This window comes from Salvia splendens, chromosome 5 (assembly GCF_004379255.2).
Source record: "Salvia splendens isolate huo1 chromosome 5, SspV2, whole genome shotgun sequence".
Taxonomy (NCBI): Eukaryota; Viridiplantae; Streptophyta; class Magnoliopsida; order Lamiales; family Lamiaceae; genus Salvia; species Salvia splendens.
In genome coordinates, this window is record NC_056036.1 from 6257963 (window position 1) to 6275038 (window position 17076).

General features: G+C 36.1%; 3 protein-coding genes across 3 annotated transcripts; 1 reads left to right on the forward strand and 2 right to left on the reverse strand.

The window, feature by feature from the left end:
* Positions 1 to 972: 972 nt before the first annotated feature.
* Positions 973 to 2921, reverse strand: LOC121805758 (nascent polypeptide-associated complex subunit beta-like). The gene is made up of 6 exons (XM_042205743.1): positions 2764 to 2921; positions 2200 to 2267; positions 1895 to 2043; positions 1731 to 1787; positions 1363 to 1401; positions 973 to 1268 (listed from the first exon to the last, which is right to left on the reverse strand). Exons 2-6 carry the CDS (start codon positions 2265 to 2267, stop codon positions 1084 to 1086), a joined length of 498 nt encoding a protein of 165 aa, XP_042061677.1. The 5' UTR covers positions 2764 to 2921; the 3' UTR covers positions 973 to 1083.
* Positions 2922 to 7193: 4272 nt separating this feature from the next.
* On the forward strand, positions 7194 to 15658 carry LOC121804669 (probable UDP-N-acetylglucosamine--peptide N-acetylglucosaminyltransferase SEC). The gene is made up of 28 exons (XM_042204299.1): positions 7194 to 7722; positions 8522 to 8667; positions 8790 to 8888; positions 8977 to 9027; positions 9803 to 9919; positions 10005 to 10061; positions 10145 to 10264; positions 10406 to 10468; positions 10555 to 10633; positions 10761 to 10870; positions 10968 to 11021; positions 11104 to 11171; positions 11275 to 11377; positions 11561 to 11763; positions 11988 to 12084; positions 12957 to 13028; positions 13165 to 13241; positions 13325 to 13441; positions 13542 to 13626; positions 13702 to 13869; positions 13972 to 14082; positions 14201 to 14287; positions 14402 to 14529; positions 14617 to 14699; positions 14786 to 14891; positions 14983 to 15129; positions 15215 to 15335; positions 15409 to 15658. The coding sequence occupies exons 1-28, from the start codon at positions 7533 to 7535 to the stop codon at positions 15520 to 15522; spliced, it is 2973 nt and encodes a 990-aa protein (XP_042060233.1). The 5' UTR covers positions 7194 to 7532; the 3' UTR covers positions 15523 to 15658.
* Positions 15659 to 16211: 553 nt separating this feature from the next.
* Positions 16212 to 17036, reverse strand: LOC121803194 (cysteine proteinase inhibitor B-like). Its single transcript, XM_042202892.1, has one exon. The coding sequence runs from the start codon at positions 16877 to 16879 to the stop codon at positions 16400 to 16402; it is 480 nt and encodes a 159-aa protein (XP_042058826.1). The 5' UTR covers positions 16880 to 17036; the 3' UTR covers positions 16212 to 16399.
* Positions 17037 to 17076: the final 40 nt, after the last annotated feature.

Genomic DNA, 17076 nt, shown 5'->3' on the forward strand with positions numbered 1-17076 from the left:
GTTTTCTTTGTTGGTTCTTTCCCGAGATGCATTAGGTTTAGGAGTCGAACCAACCCTAGGGTCCTTAGTCTATAAATAGGGCTTTGTTTATCAAGTTACGAATGAATAAGAATTACAATATTTGCCCACAAAATACGTGAGTTTATCTAAACCTAGTTCGCCGCTGCCCGACGGAGAATCCTCCGCGCACAGCCGCTGCTAGAAGACGCCGCCGATCCTGTGTAGGACGCCGGAGTTATCGTTGGATCGCCGCGCAACCCCGCCGCCGATCACGTTGAGGTAATAAGGCCTTAACAGTTCATTTCCACTTCAGGAATTTATGTTTAATACTACTACTTTCTAAAAAATACACACTGCTTCTTTAGCATGAACTGCTTGTGGTATAATGACTTTTACACATTCAAACCTATTGATTAATCTGACTAGAAGTGGAACGATGTACAGGATCTGGTGTGCGTCCAATGCCTTGTGTTGGAGGAAGATGGGCAAGGCCTAGCGCCACGTGTATTTCGCACTCTTTGAACGGATTAACAAGGTTTCTGCCTGACTATTTACTGCAGCAAATTCATAAAACTCCATGATTATTTTCTTGATTCATCAAACATGTAATACCTTTTCATTGCAGGAACAGACCAAGCAAGCCGACAGAAACCTGGTCTATATGTGTTGCTGCTCTTTCCCTAAGGTAGGTTATAATCTATTCCTTTCTCTGCAGAATACTATCTAAACATGCATTTATGCTAGTGATGGAAGGGAAATATTGCCAATAAGAGCTTCTTAATTTGCTTATAAAGCATAAGAGTTTAGGGGGCAGTGTGTAAATGTGTTAGGAACAACCCAAAGATCCATAGGAAACAGAGGGAGTATATTTGAACACTAACCAACAAGACTAGGTGGAAAACAAATGAGAAATAATTAATCAAACTCGAACCTTCAAAATCACCAAGTAACTAAACATATTTGAAAAGTTAATTAAGAAAGGTGAATCTATTTGAGTCATTGATTGTGACATAGACAGAGTAATGTACGAGATGTTTTAGATATATGGAAAATATAACAGTCGAAAACTGGAAAATATAATCCTTAAGAGGTCTGGGTGTGTGTGTTTCCCTCCTCAGCAGCAGCCTCAAAAGTCTCACCGGCTACGAGTTCGGGTACATCGTCATCATCATCTTCTGCAGCACCAGAAGCCGTACCACTGCCATCTGCCGGTGCCTGTTTCTGGAATTGTTCCGCTAACTTTTTCAAATTCTCCAAGTTATCCGGGCCTGGGAATTATGAAAAATTAAGTTGTTTTGAGTACGGATATTTGTAAAAACTGGATATCACAAGTTACCAAAAGATAGGAAAAATTACACTTACCCAACTGGTGGATAATTTGAGGAAGAATATCCTGCAATTCTGAAAAAACCATAAGAGAATTACAATTACTTCAGCTTCTGATGTTATCTAAGATTAGAAGGCAACTGTTGAACGAAGCCCTTTAATTGAATAACAAATGTTGAGTTGAACGTAAGCAAATGGAAAATAATAGTACTAGTAAATGATAAGTATCAAGAAAGTTTATCAGATGATCAACAAACAGAAGTACATGATGTCATAGTAATGCTGTTTTTTAAAAATACAGTTCAAACCTTAAATTAAGAGGGTGTTTAAACTTTAAATTAAGATTTTAGTTCTAACATAGCAGCTATACAAAGTAGATTTCAAGTCAGTAGAACCAAACATACTCTTGTTCTGAGGAGTGCCACTAACAACCCATGTGTTGGCTGCAACAGATGCTTGAACTGAAAATAAAAAAAAATAGAAAAAATATACAAAATTATTTAATAGAAAGCAAATAAAGATGATAAATCCAGAGTATTGGATAAACTACAATGGCAGTGGGTCATACCTTTGGGGTTGACAAACTGAATCACTACATCTTCCTTGAAAATATTAACTTCCTCGATTCCAGGTATGGCATTCACTCCTATCCTCTTTAATGTAGTTTGAAGCCTTTTGTCATCTGTCGTGGTCGTCTTGTGTACAGCCTTCTTCTTTCTGCAAACCACATAAGTGCTTTTATTAGAAACACAAACAGAGCAAAGATGAAAGGATGATGGATGCTGATCTTCTGCAACCCGTAGTTCTGTCTTGAGAACATAAATTAGTCAAAAACTATAAATAAAATCTTGCTGCATATTATCAAGAACAAACCTTCTCATTGTACCCTTCCCACCAGTGCGGACCGAACCGGCCATCTTCATTAACTTTTCGACATTCATCTATAATGAACAGCATAGAGAGTGGTATAAAATGTCATGGTCTGTAGTATATTACCTGATATATATCTAAAATAGCTACAGCATGCCAAAAATAAACACAACTGCCAGTGTGAATTAGTCCAACAGCAGCTAACTTTAACAGCATATCGGCGCATATACAACAGCCATAGACAATTGTTTAAGTGTAAAACTAATCATTGGAACAATAAATTTCACATTTTCAACTAAGCCAATAGCATCTGGTATAAATTGTGCAAGACCAAGAAAAAAGTACAATTACAATATCAAGATTAAATAAAAAAGATACAATAAACCAAAAGGATTGCGGAATCATAGGATGAGAAAACAGTGATATGAATACACCAATTTACATCAAAGAAAACATGAGCTGGGTTCAAAAGTAGAAAACCACCAGCTTTCACTTCCCGACAGATTTGGGAAATAAAGCAAAATCGCAAACATAAAACAAAAGGAAATCTGAAATCTAAGCGATTACCTCTGCGAAATGTGGAGTAGCAGAGTGGAGGGGGAGGGGGAGAGCAAGCGCAAGATGCAGAGAGAGGAGATAACAATAAAACCCTAGCTCCAACTTCAATTAGGCGTCAGGACAGTTTTCTATCTGTACAGACAAAGAAAAAGTAAGAAAAATAAAATCTAATTGCAGGAAGTTGTGTACAATTTTATTGATTTAGGTAGTACTACTACATTAAATTTTAACGATCATTTCAATTTTATTGATTCTTACCATTAAATTTTTTGGTTAAATTGATTATTGACTTTATAATTTTTTGTTTTTATTTTATTTATTAGATATATTTGATTGTCTTAACAAATAAATTGAATTATTTTTTCTAAAATAAACAAATTCAATTGGTCATTTGTTGTGGGTCAATGGAGGAACTCTGATTGAAGTAAGGTCGAGTTTGATGTTGCAGCAAACTCTTATTGTGCGTATAGATGACTCAATGAATGAAGTCTAATTTTGTATTCACCCATAATTCATTCTGTCATTTTTCACATTTATAATCCATTGGTTTATTGCAGAGAAAATACAATTAAATTTGTTAGTTAAATTAATTAAATATTTGTCTAGAATGAAAACTGAAAATAATGCAAGTTTATAATGCCGGTGACAAATTTAATAAAAAAATATAACAATTTTAAGAACCAATTTACTTGATTAATTGGTCAAATTTAAGTTGAGTGTTAACAGGCCCAACACTTTAATGGGCTAAAATATACTCCCACCATCCCACAATAATTGTCACTGTTTTCCATTTCGCTTCATCCCATAATAATTGTCGCACTTCATTTTTACCATAAATGGTAAGCAGATATCACATTTCACTAACTCACTTCACTCACATTTTATTATAAAACCAACATAAAAAATTGAGTCTCACATAATCACATTCCACTAACTTTTCCAACCAACTTTTGTTTACATTTCTTAAAACTCATGCCCACAATAAAAGTGACGATTATTGTGGGACAAAGGGAGTATCAATCAATTCGTAATGTCGAGAACTAAAAGCTACTCCCTCCGTCCCGCTTTAGGAGTCCCGGTTAATCAATTTCGGGCGTCCCGCTTTAGGAGTCCCGGTTGGGATAAACTAATAAAAAATGCCTACAAAGTAAGTAAAAAAGTGTTAAAAGTGAGTCAACATCCACCACAACATTTATTTATTACACACTCAATTAAAAGTGGGTCCCAACATCCACTACAATATTTATTTATTACACACTGAAACACTTTCTTAAAACATGTGTCCGACTCAACTGGAACTCCTAAAGCGGGACGGAGGGAGTACTAAACATAGTACCATATGAACCGAAAATCTTATATTCTGGCAAAATAAGATCTTTATCTATTGAATAATACCAAGAACTAAATCTTATTTGATCTTGATAAAAAATTTGATTTTAGATTCATATTTATAACATTATTTATCATTTCTTACATATTAATAGTTTCAATTTAATTGTGCAAGCAATAGTTTTTAATCAGTCGGAGACAATCATTTTTTACGAACACTTATTATAATATCATGGACACTTTTGCAACTCTCCTTATATAGGGATGGAGCTCATATGTTGGAACAAAATCTGAAATTTACCCCAACTAATAAAAATAAGAAACCTGTTTGGTTTGTTATAATTATTAATACTAACAAATAAAAATATTCGAGTATTTGTGTATATTGAGTAAAGTTGTGTAATCGTTGGTCTACTAGCAGATCAACAAATCGAAATTGTCAGAGGAACTCATAATTTAAAAACAGGGACGTGTTAACATTTTGGTTTGACTAATATCAACTTTGTGATTTTTATACTAATAGATTTGTGTGTGCTATAAAATAATCTACATGATGCTACGCCTAATGAATATGAGTAGGAGACGTTACCTAAAAGTGAATCGTTAATATGTTGGATAAATTAACCAAAGCATAATCAAAACTATATTGGCACCACGGAACTGTAAATAAGTAGTTACAATCATAAAATTAGTTTAAACTTGTTTTTAAGTTTACAGTGTGAATAAGCCATACATCGTACCTGAAAAATATCAAAAGGTCTCTTTGAAAATGTACAGTACTCCATAATTATGTGTGTAATATTTACAAATCAATATCTAAACCTAAAACGGGTAAAAATATTATTCTATCCGTCTCGATTAAGTTGAGTCATAGTATTCATTATTGGGTCGTCCCAATAAAATTGAGTTATAATTTTTTTGAAAAAAAAAAATCTAATCGCTCTTACTTTATTTCATCGTCTTCATTATTCTCTCTTATCTCTTCTATTTGATTTTAAAGTGAACTACACTAATAGTCTATGATCTTGTCGAAAATACACCAATGGTCCTTAAAAAAATTTTATAGCTTATTTGGTCCCTAAAAATTACTACTTTTTTTGTACCTGTCGGTCTTTTATACCTCTCTGCATTTGAAAAATATCCTAAATGCCATGAAGGGCATTTTCGGTATCTGGAAATTACAATCTTGCAGTTATTTTGGACATACATAAAAGCACATTTTACAACTAAAAATATTTATTTAAAAATTAATTCACTTAAACTTTTTAAATAATTACTTGAATAACGTATAGATTAAACTCTATAATGAAAAAATTACTATAGTTCACTTTAATATTTTTAGTAAAAAAATGTTACTTGCAAGAGTTCGCTTTAATTTACGTTAGATACAATTCACTTAAATTTTAATTATTATATTTAAAAAATATTTTTCACTATACTATATTTTAATTAACGTAATTAAAATATTTATTTTTCACTTAAGTATAGTAACATTTAAATATTTAAGTAACATTTTTTAAATAAAAAATGACTAGTATAATTCACTATAATATTTTTTATTCTCAAATTTTAAAAATTTAAGTGAAATTTTTAAGTAAAAATAAATCCCACAGAGAATTTTCTATAATTCACTTTAATATTTATATAAAAAATGTTACTATTAAATATAATTTTTTCTTAGCAGACATACAGATTAAGCAGTATAATAAAAAATATTTAATTTTAAAAATAAATAAAGCATAATTAAAATATTTGGTTTCTTATTAAAAATTTTGAAATCATAAAGCATAATATTATTTAAATGAAAGTATAACTGAGTTTATAAAAGAAAATGGCGATGAAAGAAAAAATGAAAAAATTAAAAGGAGAGTAGAATGGTCCAAAATGTCCCAGGACTTTAAATATTTATACTAGTGGTGCCTAAGGTTATTTTAGTCTTATCGTATTAAAAATGATATAAAAAATTTTTAGGGATCATTGAAGCATTTTTCGACAAGATTAAAGACTATTAGTATAGTTTACCTTTTATTTTATTATCATTTAAATTATCTAATATAATTTCTTAATCCCTGTATCTAAAAAAAGTGATCAAACTTAATTGAGAGAAAGGAGTATTATACTATGAAATTGCATTGGTAGTATTAAATATACATAGGGTGTTTGACTTGTTAGGACATGATTAATAAAATATTGTCCATCCCAAAAACTCCGTATAAAACATTCCAAAGAATACTACTCCTAGTATTATTCTTTTAACATAAAGTCATCGAATAAACCACTTGTTCAATTTTTATTCGATTACATCGTCGCTATGAATATTTTGATTCTTTTGAAGTCCCAACATTAAAAAGGGAAATGATAAATATTCCGTTTTTTCCGAATCTTTTAATATTTTAACAAATCTGTGATAATCGCACAAAATATTCAAAAATTTAATTTTAACCTTAAAAATATTCACCCATTTTTTGGGACCGCATTGTCCTCAAAATTAAATTGGAGAAACCATCCTTCAAACTAAGTTGGGCGCAAAGTAATCCTCGTACAATTGCATGTGGGCAGCCAGGTGATCCCGGGAGATTATAGTGCGACGATGGATGGGTCGAAGCACCGCCGGCGCCGCGGCCGCTTGTTCCTCCCTCTCAGCGGCCTCCCGCACACGTGCGTGTATCATCCGCATCATGTGTTCATAATGCCCACCGCCACCACCAACACTACCACTACAATTACCGGCTATTACGAATATATAAAAGAAATTTAAATAGAGAAACATGTTAATACAAGTGGTGCGAATGAAAATGAAGTTCAACGGGATGTATATATAGGAACCGAAAAAAAACATTTAATGCATTAAACGGGAATTCCGCGGGCGTCAACGCAATGGCGGACGTCCGCGCGAAATTCCCCGCGGAATTCCGTATCCGTGGAAGGGACGCGCAATGGCGGATGTCCGCCACGAAATTTCCGCACGCCGGTGGAAATTCTGCGTGGATGTCGGCCATTGTGGATGCTCGGCGGGCGGGAATTCCGTGGCGGACGTCCGCTATTGTGGATGCTCAAGTCTATATTAAAGAATGAGAAAATGAGAAAAATGGTATTGGAATCAACTAGATGTTACCTCGAGGCTCGAAGAATACTGTGACGAGGAAAAGGGGATTCTCTCTCGTTTTTATTCACAAACACATTTATTCTCTAATCTCTCAAGTCTCATTCCCTTTCCTCTCCTCTTCGCGCTTTCTCTCTCCAGAGCTGCGAGTGCGAGAAGTAATAATGATCTGAGTATCTTCAATTTTTTCACATGGCAAAACCCTTCTGAAGCAGAATCATGTCACCCCCTTTTCCTTCTGCCGAAATTCTTATTTTATTGGGTTTGTGAAGATTCAGTTTTTAATACGGTGTGGGTAATTTAAATTCCGCGGCGGCGGGGATCGTGATCGGGAGGATCGGCAGTCATGCTGTCGTTGCAGAGCGATCCGCGGCAGTACAACCTCAGTCTGCAGCAGTTACAGCAGCAGCAGCAGCAGCAGCAGACCCAGCATGTGGCTAGGGTTCCGTACAATGTCGGCACCGATCATCACCGGGAGGAATCGTCATTGGCTTTGGTCTCTTCCAGTAATATCAAACTAGAGACTTCTCGTGAAGGTTTGATTTTTTTAAAACCGTAACTGTGCTTTTAGTGGAGGAGTTGTGATCTGATGCTTCCTAATTTTTAATTAAAACTGTTGCTATAATGGGCTGTTTTATGAATTTTCTTTTTGATTTTGTGTTATTGAATTTTTTATACACTTTTCCTTGGAGGATTATTACCCTCAAGCTGGAACTTTATGATTAGTATCTGGTTGGTAAGATCGTTGCGAATTCGCAAAACTCCGTTGCTTTGACGTTTCTGTTGAATTCAGGCTATCCCCTTCAAGTGCTTATAAGTTCTAACTACATTTAACCACCGAACTTTTAGACACCAATTTTTGTGGGTTTTATTATCTGCTATAGGGATTTGCTAACTGTGTAGGCTTTTTCCATTTTCCTATTGAAAATATTTTTACGACTTGCCCAGTTTGCAGAAGCATTGCTTCCAAGTTTCGATTTTGTGTGCTGTGATAAGTTGTTGCTTCTATCTTATTATATGACCCTTTTCAGCTAAATAGGCTACCTGTGACCCATGCCACTTCATTTGGTTTGAGATGGTACATCATTTGGATTGTAATCAGTGTTATCTTGTTTCTGAAAATGCTAGCTTTGTATTTCAGAAATCGCTGTGTTTGTCAAAGTTTTATTTTTAAGTTGACTTGGAAACTCAATGGAATTGGACTTTGTATCGGGTTCTTTAGCCTTTTTTTTCTGATTGCTTTTATGTGTGCATGTTACGTAGAATTAAATAGTTCTTGATCTAACTTGGAGATAATTTATCTTTTAACATCTCCCTTTTTTTGTATTGATGTAGTTGGCGAAGACACACTCTTGAACCTTGCTCATCAAAATTATAAAGCTGGGAATTATAAACAAGCACTAGAACATGGAAAGGCTGTCTACGAGAGAAACCCATGCCGCACCGACAACCTTCTTCTGTTGGGTGCAACCTATTATCAGGTTGCTATTTGGTTACTTTCATTTTTACCTATTTACCTGATTACTGCCTTTTACCTCTTCGAATCAGCTCCTGGACCTGGAAAGCAAACATTCAAACTTATTTTATGATTTTTTTTGGTCAGTTGCGCGACTTTGATTCATGTGTTGCAAAGAATGAAGAGGCTCTTAGAATTGATCCACAGTTTGCCGAGTGCTATGGGAATATGGCTAATGCTTGGAAGGTGCTCCTTTTGATGTTGTGCACTCTTCTTAGTAGGTTGGATGTGGATTAATGGAGATGCTAAATATGTTGCTCTTGTTGTCTGCCAGGAAAAAGGAAACATCGATGTTGCAATTCGTTATTACTTGATTGCAATTGAGGTTTGTCTTCCTTTGGAATTCAGTTGCAGTTTGATCTATTTGCGTGAAAAGCAATTATGTGTGTATGAAATATACATCAATTTGATTTTTCCTTAAAAATATCCTTGACCTCCAGCTTCTTGTGATTTGTCACCTGTGATTTTCCTGTTGACTGATATCCACGAATTCCATTTTGCATACAGTCACTGGGTGTTCTTTTTAAAAAAAATCTGCTTATAAGTGTACTGGGAGAAACTTAGTAAGACTTTGTCCTATAAATGGGTTTACTGATCGTCCTTCTATGTTTCTTCATTTATCTGATTGTTACCAGTGTCCCTCTGCACAACTGCAATAATAGAACCACTCTTTCTGAAATTATGATATAATTATTTGGAACTATTGACAAATATTATCGTGTGAGTTGTGACTGTGTGAGAACCTTGTGGAAGTGATTCTTCCTAACTCTTACAGTTTCACAGTATTTTCTTGAGTTAAATCACTGATAAAATGCTCCCATTATGTTCTTCCTGGGATATCTCCTTCGTCAATCACATTAACCATTATGTCCACTTCCTTTAGCTGAATAATAGTTTTTGCTACCACTTTTTCTTTATTGTAGTGCACTAGTCATATGGTTTCTGGGTTCTGTGATCTGTCTCATTAATCATTGTAGGCTCTATTTTCTCATTCTAAATATATGAAATGATATGTAAAGGTTAAATGCACGAGGTAGTTGGCAACTTCTCATGCACTGGACTTGCATAAATAACCGCAAATTTGAACAATTTACTTGCAGCTCCGGCCGAATTTTGCCGATGCATGGTCAAATTTAGCCAGTGCTTACATGCGCAAGGGAAGGTTCACCGAGGCTGCTCAATGTTGTCGTCAAGCACTTGCTCTAAATCCACGTTTGGTAACTTTCATTCATCTAAGACTTGTCTACTATTATATCCAACATGTTGCATCTTCTTATATCTATTTCAATTTAATTTCTTTAGGTTGATGCCCATAGTAATCTTGGAAATCTGATGAAAGCTCAAGGCTTGGTACAAGAGGTAAGTTAGCAGATGGTACAAATTTTTCCATCAACCATGTTTTCCATGATCTGATGCTTTGATGCTATGTTTCCTTTTCTCAGGCATACAATTGTTATTTGGACGCTCTTGGAATACAGCCCACTTTTGCTATTGCATGGTCCAATCTTGCTGGTCTTTTTATGGAGGCTGGTGATCTTAACCGGGCCTTGCAATACTACAAGGTAGAACAACCGGTTTAGTCTTTTTGGATATGATTATTTTCATGACCTCGTTGTGTACATTCATATTTTCTGGTTTGTTTTTGATATGGTTGGTGGCGTGTTCTTGTGTGCTCTTCTCACTGTATTTCATGTTACATCCAGGAAGCCGTCAAGTTGAAGCCAAACTTCTCCGATGCCTACTTAAATCTTGGAAATGTTTACAAGGTTGGTTTTATTCTTTATGCTTGTATGGTTAGTTAGCTGCAAATGGGGCAAGATTATGGAGAAAAAGTCTCCTTTATGTTCTCCAGGCCTTAGGAATGCTGCAAGAGTCTATTGTATGCTACCAAAGAGCCCTGCAGTCAAGACCAGATAGTGCTATGGCTTTTGGTAAGTGATTCAGGAAACGTTATCATCTTTTTCGTAGGCGACATAATTACATAATATTTCACAGAACTGTTACTCTGTTAGAACAAGTTGTGATTAAGTAGAAGTGCTTTATGATCCTCAACTGCAGGCAACTTGGCAAGTGTATACTATGAGCAAAGTAACCTTGATATGGCAATTGTTAACTACAAGCGAGCTATTGCCTGTGATGCTGGATTTTTGGAGGCATACAATAATCTGGTCAGAAGTCTTTTTTTAAGTCCATCTAGTTATATTTCTTTAGTCGAAAACCTCAAGCAATGTAGCTGATTATTCTGTGTTGGATTTTGATTACTAGGGTAATGCATTGAAAGATGCTGGAAGAGTAGATGAGGCAATTCATTGCTACCGAGTTAGTTTCTGTTCAGTTATATTAAAATGTTTGTTATGTAACTGATCTCTGCATGTACTAATTATGTTGTTTCCTTGTGAAGCAATGCCTGTCTCTTCAACCTAGTCACCCTCAAGCCCTTACAAATCTTGGAAATATTTACATGGAGTGGTATGTTTGATATCAATGGACTAACTTATGCAGATTGCATATACTGTTTCTTTTGCTCTTTGCTGGGTTGTTGGTCATGAAATCTGTCTTCTGTATGTTGAAGGAACATGATGAGTGCTGCTGCTCAATGCTACAAGACAACGTTAACTGTTACCACAGGACTCTCTGCTCCTTTCAATAATTTAGCCATAATATACAAGCAACAGGTATGGAGCCATCATTTCCCTTTCTTGTAATTTTGTGCAGTACCCTAGTTAATAGAATTCAAAGTTGTCTTTTGTTACAATAATTTCTTGCCTGATTGGAGTGAATGATATTGATCTGTCCAATTATACATTAGCATGGTCACGATGAGAGAGCTACAACTAACATGTTTGGCTTTATTACAGGGTAATTATCCTGATGCAATATCGTGCTACAATGAGGTCCTCAGAATTGATCCATTGGCTGTTGATGGGCTTGTCAATCGGGGTAACACTTACAAAGAAATTGGAAGAGTAAATGAAGCCATTCAAGATTATATGCGTGCTATTACCATCCGACCAAGCATGGCTGAGGCTCATGCTAATTTAGCTTCGGCATACAAGGATAGGTACATTTTTAGGTTCCTACCAGCCTGATGTTTGAACTAGTTGAGAAGGTCTAGCTACTCATGTCTATCACTTGCTCTTGCTATTTGCTACCTTTAGTGCTTTGCAGGAGCTATTCACCACAAACACTCACGCCCGCATACACATGGAGTTATATTTATGAGTATCTATTTCTCTAGAAATTGTCAGCATATGCTTTACATCCTTTTGTTTGGGGTACCTGCAGTGGCCATGTAGAAGCTGCGATTAAGAGCTATAAGCATGCATTGGCATTGCGCCCAGATTTTCCAGAGGCAACCTGCAACCTTCTTCACACTTTACAGGTGCATATCGTATTCTATATGTTCTTTCTTGAAGTTTCTATAAATTAATCATGTGTTAAGCATCCTGATCGTGTGCTCATCCTCTACATGAATAGCTGCTTCTGTTTGTTTCCTTCTGCATTCATGAGTTCTTACACATTTTGCATATTTATTATTATGTTAGAGTTAGACGTTTGCTGTCATCCGAACTTTGTGCAAGTGTCTTAACTCTTGACTGTGTAACTTAGTGAAGTCTAGGAATATGATTATATTCAGTGGTCCAATTGATTCTAATGTTTGTGGACTGAGTTCGAGTATAAAAGTGATGAACTGATGAATTTTTTTTGCGCCATAACACCTAATCATGTCACTGCTAACGTACACTGTGACGGGTGCACTGCCATAATTTGAACCAACCCAATAGTGGCATTGTATGCTGTTCAAGGGAACTCATTGTATTATTGAAGCTGTGAATTCTTTTAATGCTAACAAGAACAATGTGCAAAAAGACTTTCTGTTTGTCCCTAAGAGATAGATAGTATGATAGAAAACTGGGTCTGCCAGAGCAGGTTCTAATAATCAGTTTATGTGGTGTTGAGCAGGATACTCAGCTGGTTTTACTACATCGTTTAACAGTTTCTATTTGTACATCTTGGCATTTGGTTTTTCATTCTAGCCCATCTACCATGTTACTTCAACTATATTATAGTCTTCACTATACTTGTTATAATTGATACGGATCTGTAATTTTTCAACTGTTTACTTCCTAACTTGTTAATGTATTAAATTCTTGCACAATTTAGTGAAATATGTGCTGTTCGTCTCTTTTGTATTTTATCTAGTGGCTAGTTGATCTTTCTCTAACATGATTATCTTAATAAAATTTACATCAGTGTGTGTGCGACTGGGAAGACCGGGACAAGATGTTTGCTGAAGTTGAAGGGATACTTAGAAGACAGATCAAGGTTTTGCTAATCATCACAATCAGACTCTAGTCCCATCTTGATTTGGCGACCACCATTCATCATTTCCTGATTGAACAAATATAGACTTCCGATATTCATTTTGTTCATCACCGGCCTTTTTATTTATTCGTTGTAGATGTCAGTTATTCCAAGTGTGCAGCCTTTTCATGCAATAGCTTATCCTCTTGACCCCATGCTTGCTCTTGAAATCAGGTAAGGGCGCTCACAACTCTTTTGGTTGGGCATTCTCTAATACATTAGTAAATTTTGTAACTTGAAGGTTTTGATACATGCAGTTGGAAATATGCTGCAAACTGTACTGTTGTTGCATCCCGATACTCACTTCCTCCTTTCAACCATCCAACTCCACTACCAATAAGGGGTGGGGGCAGGAATGGCCGGTTAAGAGTAGGGTAGGTTTATTGACTATTTTTATTGTGCTACTGAAGTACCCTTCTTTTTTCACAGTGACTGATATATATTAACTTGTTTATTGTTTTGTGTATCTCACAGATATGTTAGCAGCGACTTCGGTAACCACCCTTTGTCACATCTTATGGGTTCTGTTTTTGGAATGCATGACAAAGATAACATTGAGGTTAGTGTATTATGTACATAGATTGGTTAAGTTCTGACTTCCTCTAGGTGTACTATAATATTGTTATAATTGTAGGTTTTCTGCTATGCATTAAGTCCAAATGATGGTTCTGAATGGAGACTAAGAATCCAATCGGAAGCTGAGCATTTTATTGACGTGTCATCTATGGCATCCGATACTATTGCAAGGATGATCAATGAGAATCAGATTCAGATTCTTATTAACCTCAATGGCTACACTAAGGTATTAAACATATCCCATTGCCGATTCTTTACTTGTTTTGTTTGCATATCTGTAGATTGAATCTTCAGTGCTATAGTGATTGGTTTGTTTGCATATCTGCAGGGGGCAAGAAATGAAATATTTTCAATGCAGCCTGCTCCTATTCAGGTTTCATATATGGGATTTCCTGGGACCACAGGAGCAAAGTACATACATTATTTGGTTACTGATGAGGTATTATACTTATGTTGTACTATCTGCATTGTTTGTATTGGTAGCATCCAAGTGCTGTTCTTGACCCATAATTCAATGTTTTGCGGGTCGCCCTTACTGTTCCGTGTTTTTGTTGCAGTTTGTGTCACCTATGTGTTTCTCAAATATCTATTCTGAAAAGATTGTCCATCTACCTCATTGCTATTTTGTGAATGACTATAAGCAGGTAAACATTGAGATTTTCTCTTTCTTTTCTGTTTTCCTAGAAGAACTATTCTTTTTTTGGCTGATTTTGTATATATATTTTGCTGACTCCTAACCTGTTGCAATGTCTTTTAAGAAAAATCTTGATGTCCTGGATCCAAACTGCAAACCTAAGAGGTCAGACTATGGGTTGCCCGGAGACAAATTTATATTTGCTTGTTTCAATCAACTCTACAAGATGGATCCTCAGATTTTTACAACCTGGTATATATGGTCAAAATTATTATGTTTGAAAATTGCCATCTTACAATTTGATGATGTACTGCTAAGAATCTTCTTTAATGACTTCAGGTGCAATATTCTTAAGCGTGTTCCAAACAGTGCACTATGGCTTCTCAGATTTCCGGCGGCAGGAGAGATGAGGCTGCGTGCTTGTATGTTCATATGTACCTGTATTATGTTCAGTAAGAGAGAGGTGTAGTTGGATGACATATACTAAAACTTTTTACTTCTTGTCCAGATGCTGCTGCACAGGGGGTGCAACCAGACCAAATAATATTCACAGATGTTGCAATGAAGCAGGAGCACATAAGGCGTAGTTCATTAGCAGACCTCTTTCTTGATACGTATGGTTCTTTTGCTGCAGCTTTATGTTTAACTAGTATGTCTGTTTAGACTATTCTGATCTCATGTTGATTCTGCTTTAATGTTAAATAGACCACTTTGCAATGCTCATACTACCGGGACAGATGTTCTATGGGCTGGTCTACCAATGGTTACTCTTCCTCTCGAGAAAATGGCTACTAGAGTTGCTGGATCTCTCTGTTTGGCAACAGGGGTTGGGGAAGAGATGATTGTGAATAAGTAATGCATCTTAACATGCTAATCTCGTACTATCAAATTTCTTTTGCTGTTTGGCTGACTGTGACTGGATTTTAAACATGATTAGTATGGAAGAGTATGAAGAGAAGGCAGTTTCTCTGGCGCTTAATCGTGAAAAGCTGGAAGATCTTACCAAGAGGCTGAAGGAGGCGCGCCTAAGCTGTCCTCTTTTCGACACAGCACGCTGGGTTAGTACAGCATCACTCCACTCAAATTTAATCAGATCTTTGTCTGCTGATTTTATGGATTTTGTATGATCAGGTGAGAAATTTGGAGCGTTCCTACTTGAAGATGTGGAATCTGTACTGCTCAGGGCAGCATCCCCAACACTTCAAAGTTGTGGAGAATGACTTGGAATTCCCCTATGACAAGTAGATGTATAACAAACCGCATTTGTAGATAGATAAACAAAGAGAGATTGGCTGAACCAGTGTCAAAATCCTCATGTGTCATGTCATGTCATGTCATGGCTACCCATTTCAGTTATGAAATACACAGAAGAAATTACTAATGCTCCTTGTTTATCTAGTAGGTACTTTTTCATATCTAAGATGGGGGGAAAAATAGGATGTATTGTATGGGAAAATTTACTTTCGTCCAAGTGAGTGAGGTCAATGAAAGAATACATTCTCAAAAATTAAATTTCCTGGAGAATGAAGTTTGCATTTATGCCTCTGATAAAATCATAATTACAGTATAAATCATAGAAGTGGAGAAAAAGTTAATACGTAGTAGAATCTCATCTATCTAAGGATGCGAATTGCTATCTAAAATACTCCACTTTATTACGCTACATATGTGTAAAAAATAAAAGATAGAAAGATACTCGTCCAATTGCCGATATGATGATATCTGGAAAGTCGTCTTAGTCTATGAATATTTTTTCTTACAATTGTTCTCAAATAACCCATGGCTACACAAGATAACGAGATATTGCACTACACCATACAAAAACAATTATGATTAACATTATAATATTAACACACAAGAGACACGATTATAATGTTCCTATCGAGACCAGAATCAATTGTACCAATGATTAATTAAGACCGTACAAATTAAAATTGACCAATGATTAATTAGTAGATTATGTAATAATTTAGCAATAATAGTAATAGTAGTACAAAAACATGTAAGTTGGAGATTGTGTAGTAGAAACTCACCCATTATTACCCGTACTTGATTCACAAAGTTTAAACAAAGAAAAAAACAAAATCAGAAGAAGTAGAAAATAGATAATTAGTGATTGGTGTTATCCATCCAAGTTGGCGGTATTAGTAGAAGGCGCAAAGTCGACCAAATCCTTCTTATGCAGCCACGGCTTGACCACCACGACCGCTTCAAAAATCTCGTGCGGGCCGCCGCCTCCGAGCGTGGCAGCGGAGATCTTGAGGTAGTACTTGATGCCGGAGACGACCTGCGTCTCCGCCTCCACCACTTGCGAGAACACCAGAAGCTTCTCGCCGATGCTGCCGTTGGCCTTGTGAATGTGACGGTTGTTGTACTCTGTCACGCAGTATCTCCCCAGCTCTTGCACTTGCTTGTTCTCCTTCACGTTCCTCACCTGCATCCGCCCCCCCACTTTTCTGCCCGCAGCAGCGGCAACGAGAACGAAGACGAGGAGGAGGAGCAGCAGCGTTGGAGAAGGGAATCTTGATTTGGCCATTTCAGTGAGAGATGAATTGAAGATGATGTGTTGTTGTGTTGTGATAATAATAATACATACTCCCATATATAAAGAGAGAGTGATGAGAGATGTGTTGAGTAATTCAAGAGAGATGACACGTAAGGAAGGGTGTGGCACAGCAACGAGGTACCGCGTTTATTATTATGTAATGCAGAGGCCAGAAGATAGATAGAGTTATGCTCTGTTTTTTGTCATCCTCTGCTCTGGGCCCTACCTAATGCTGCTATGCTCACTTCACCTCC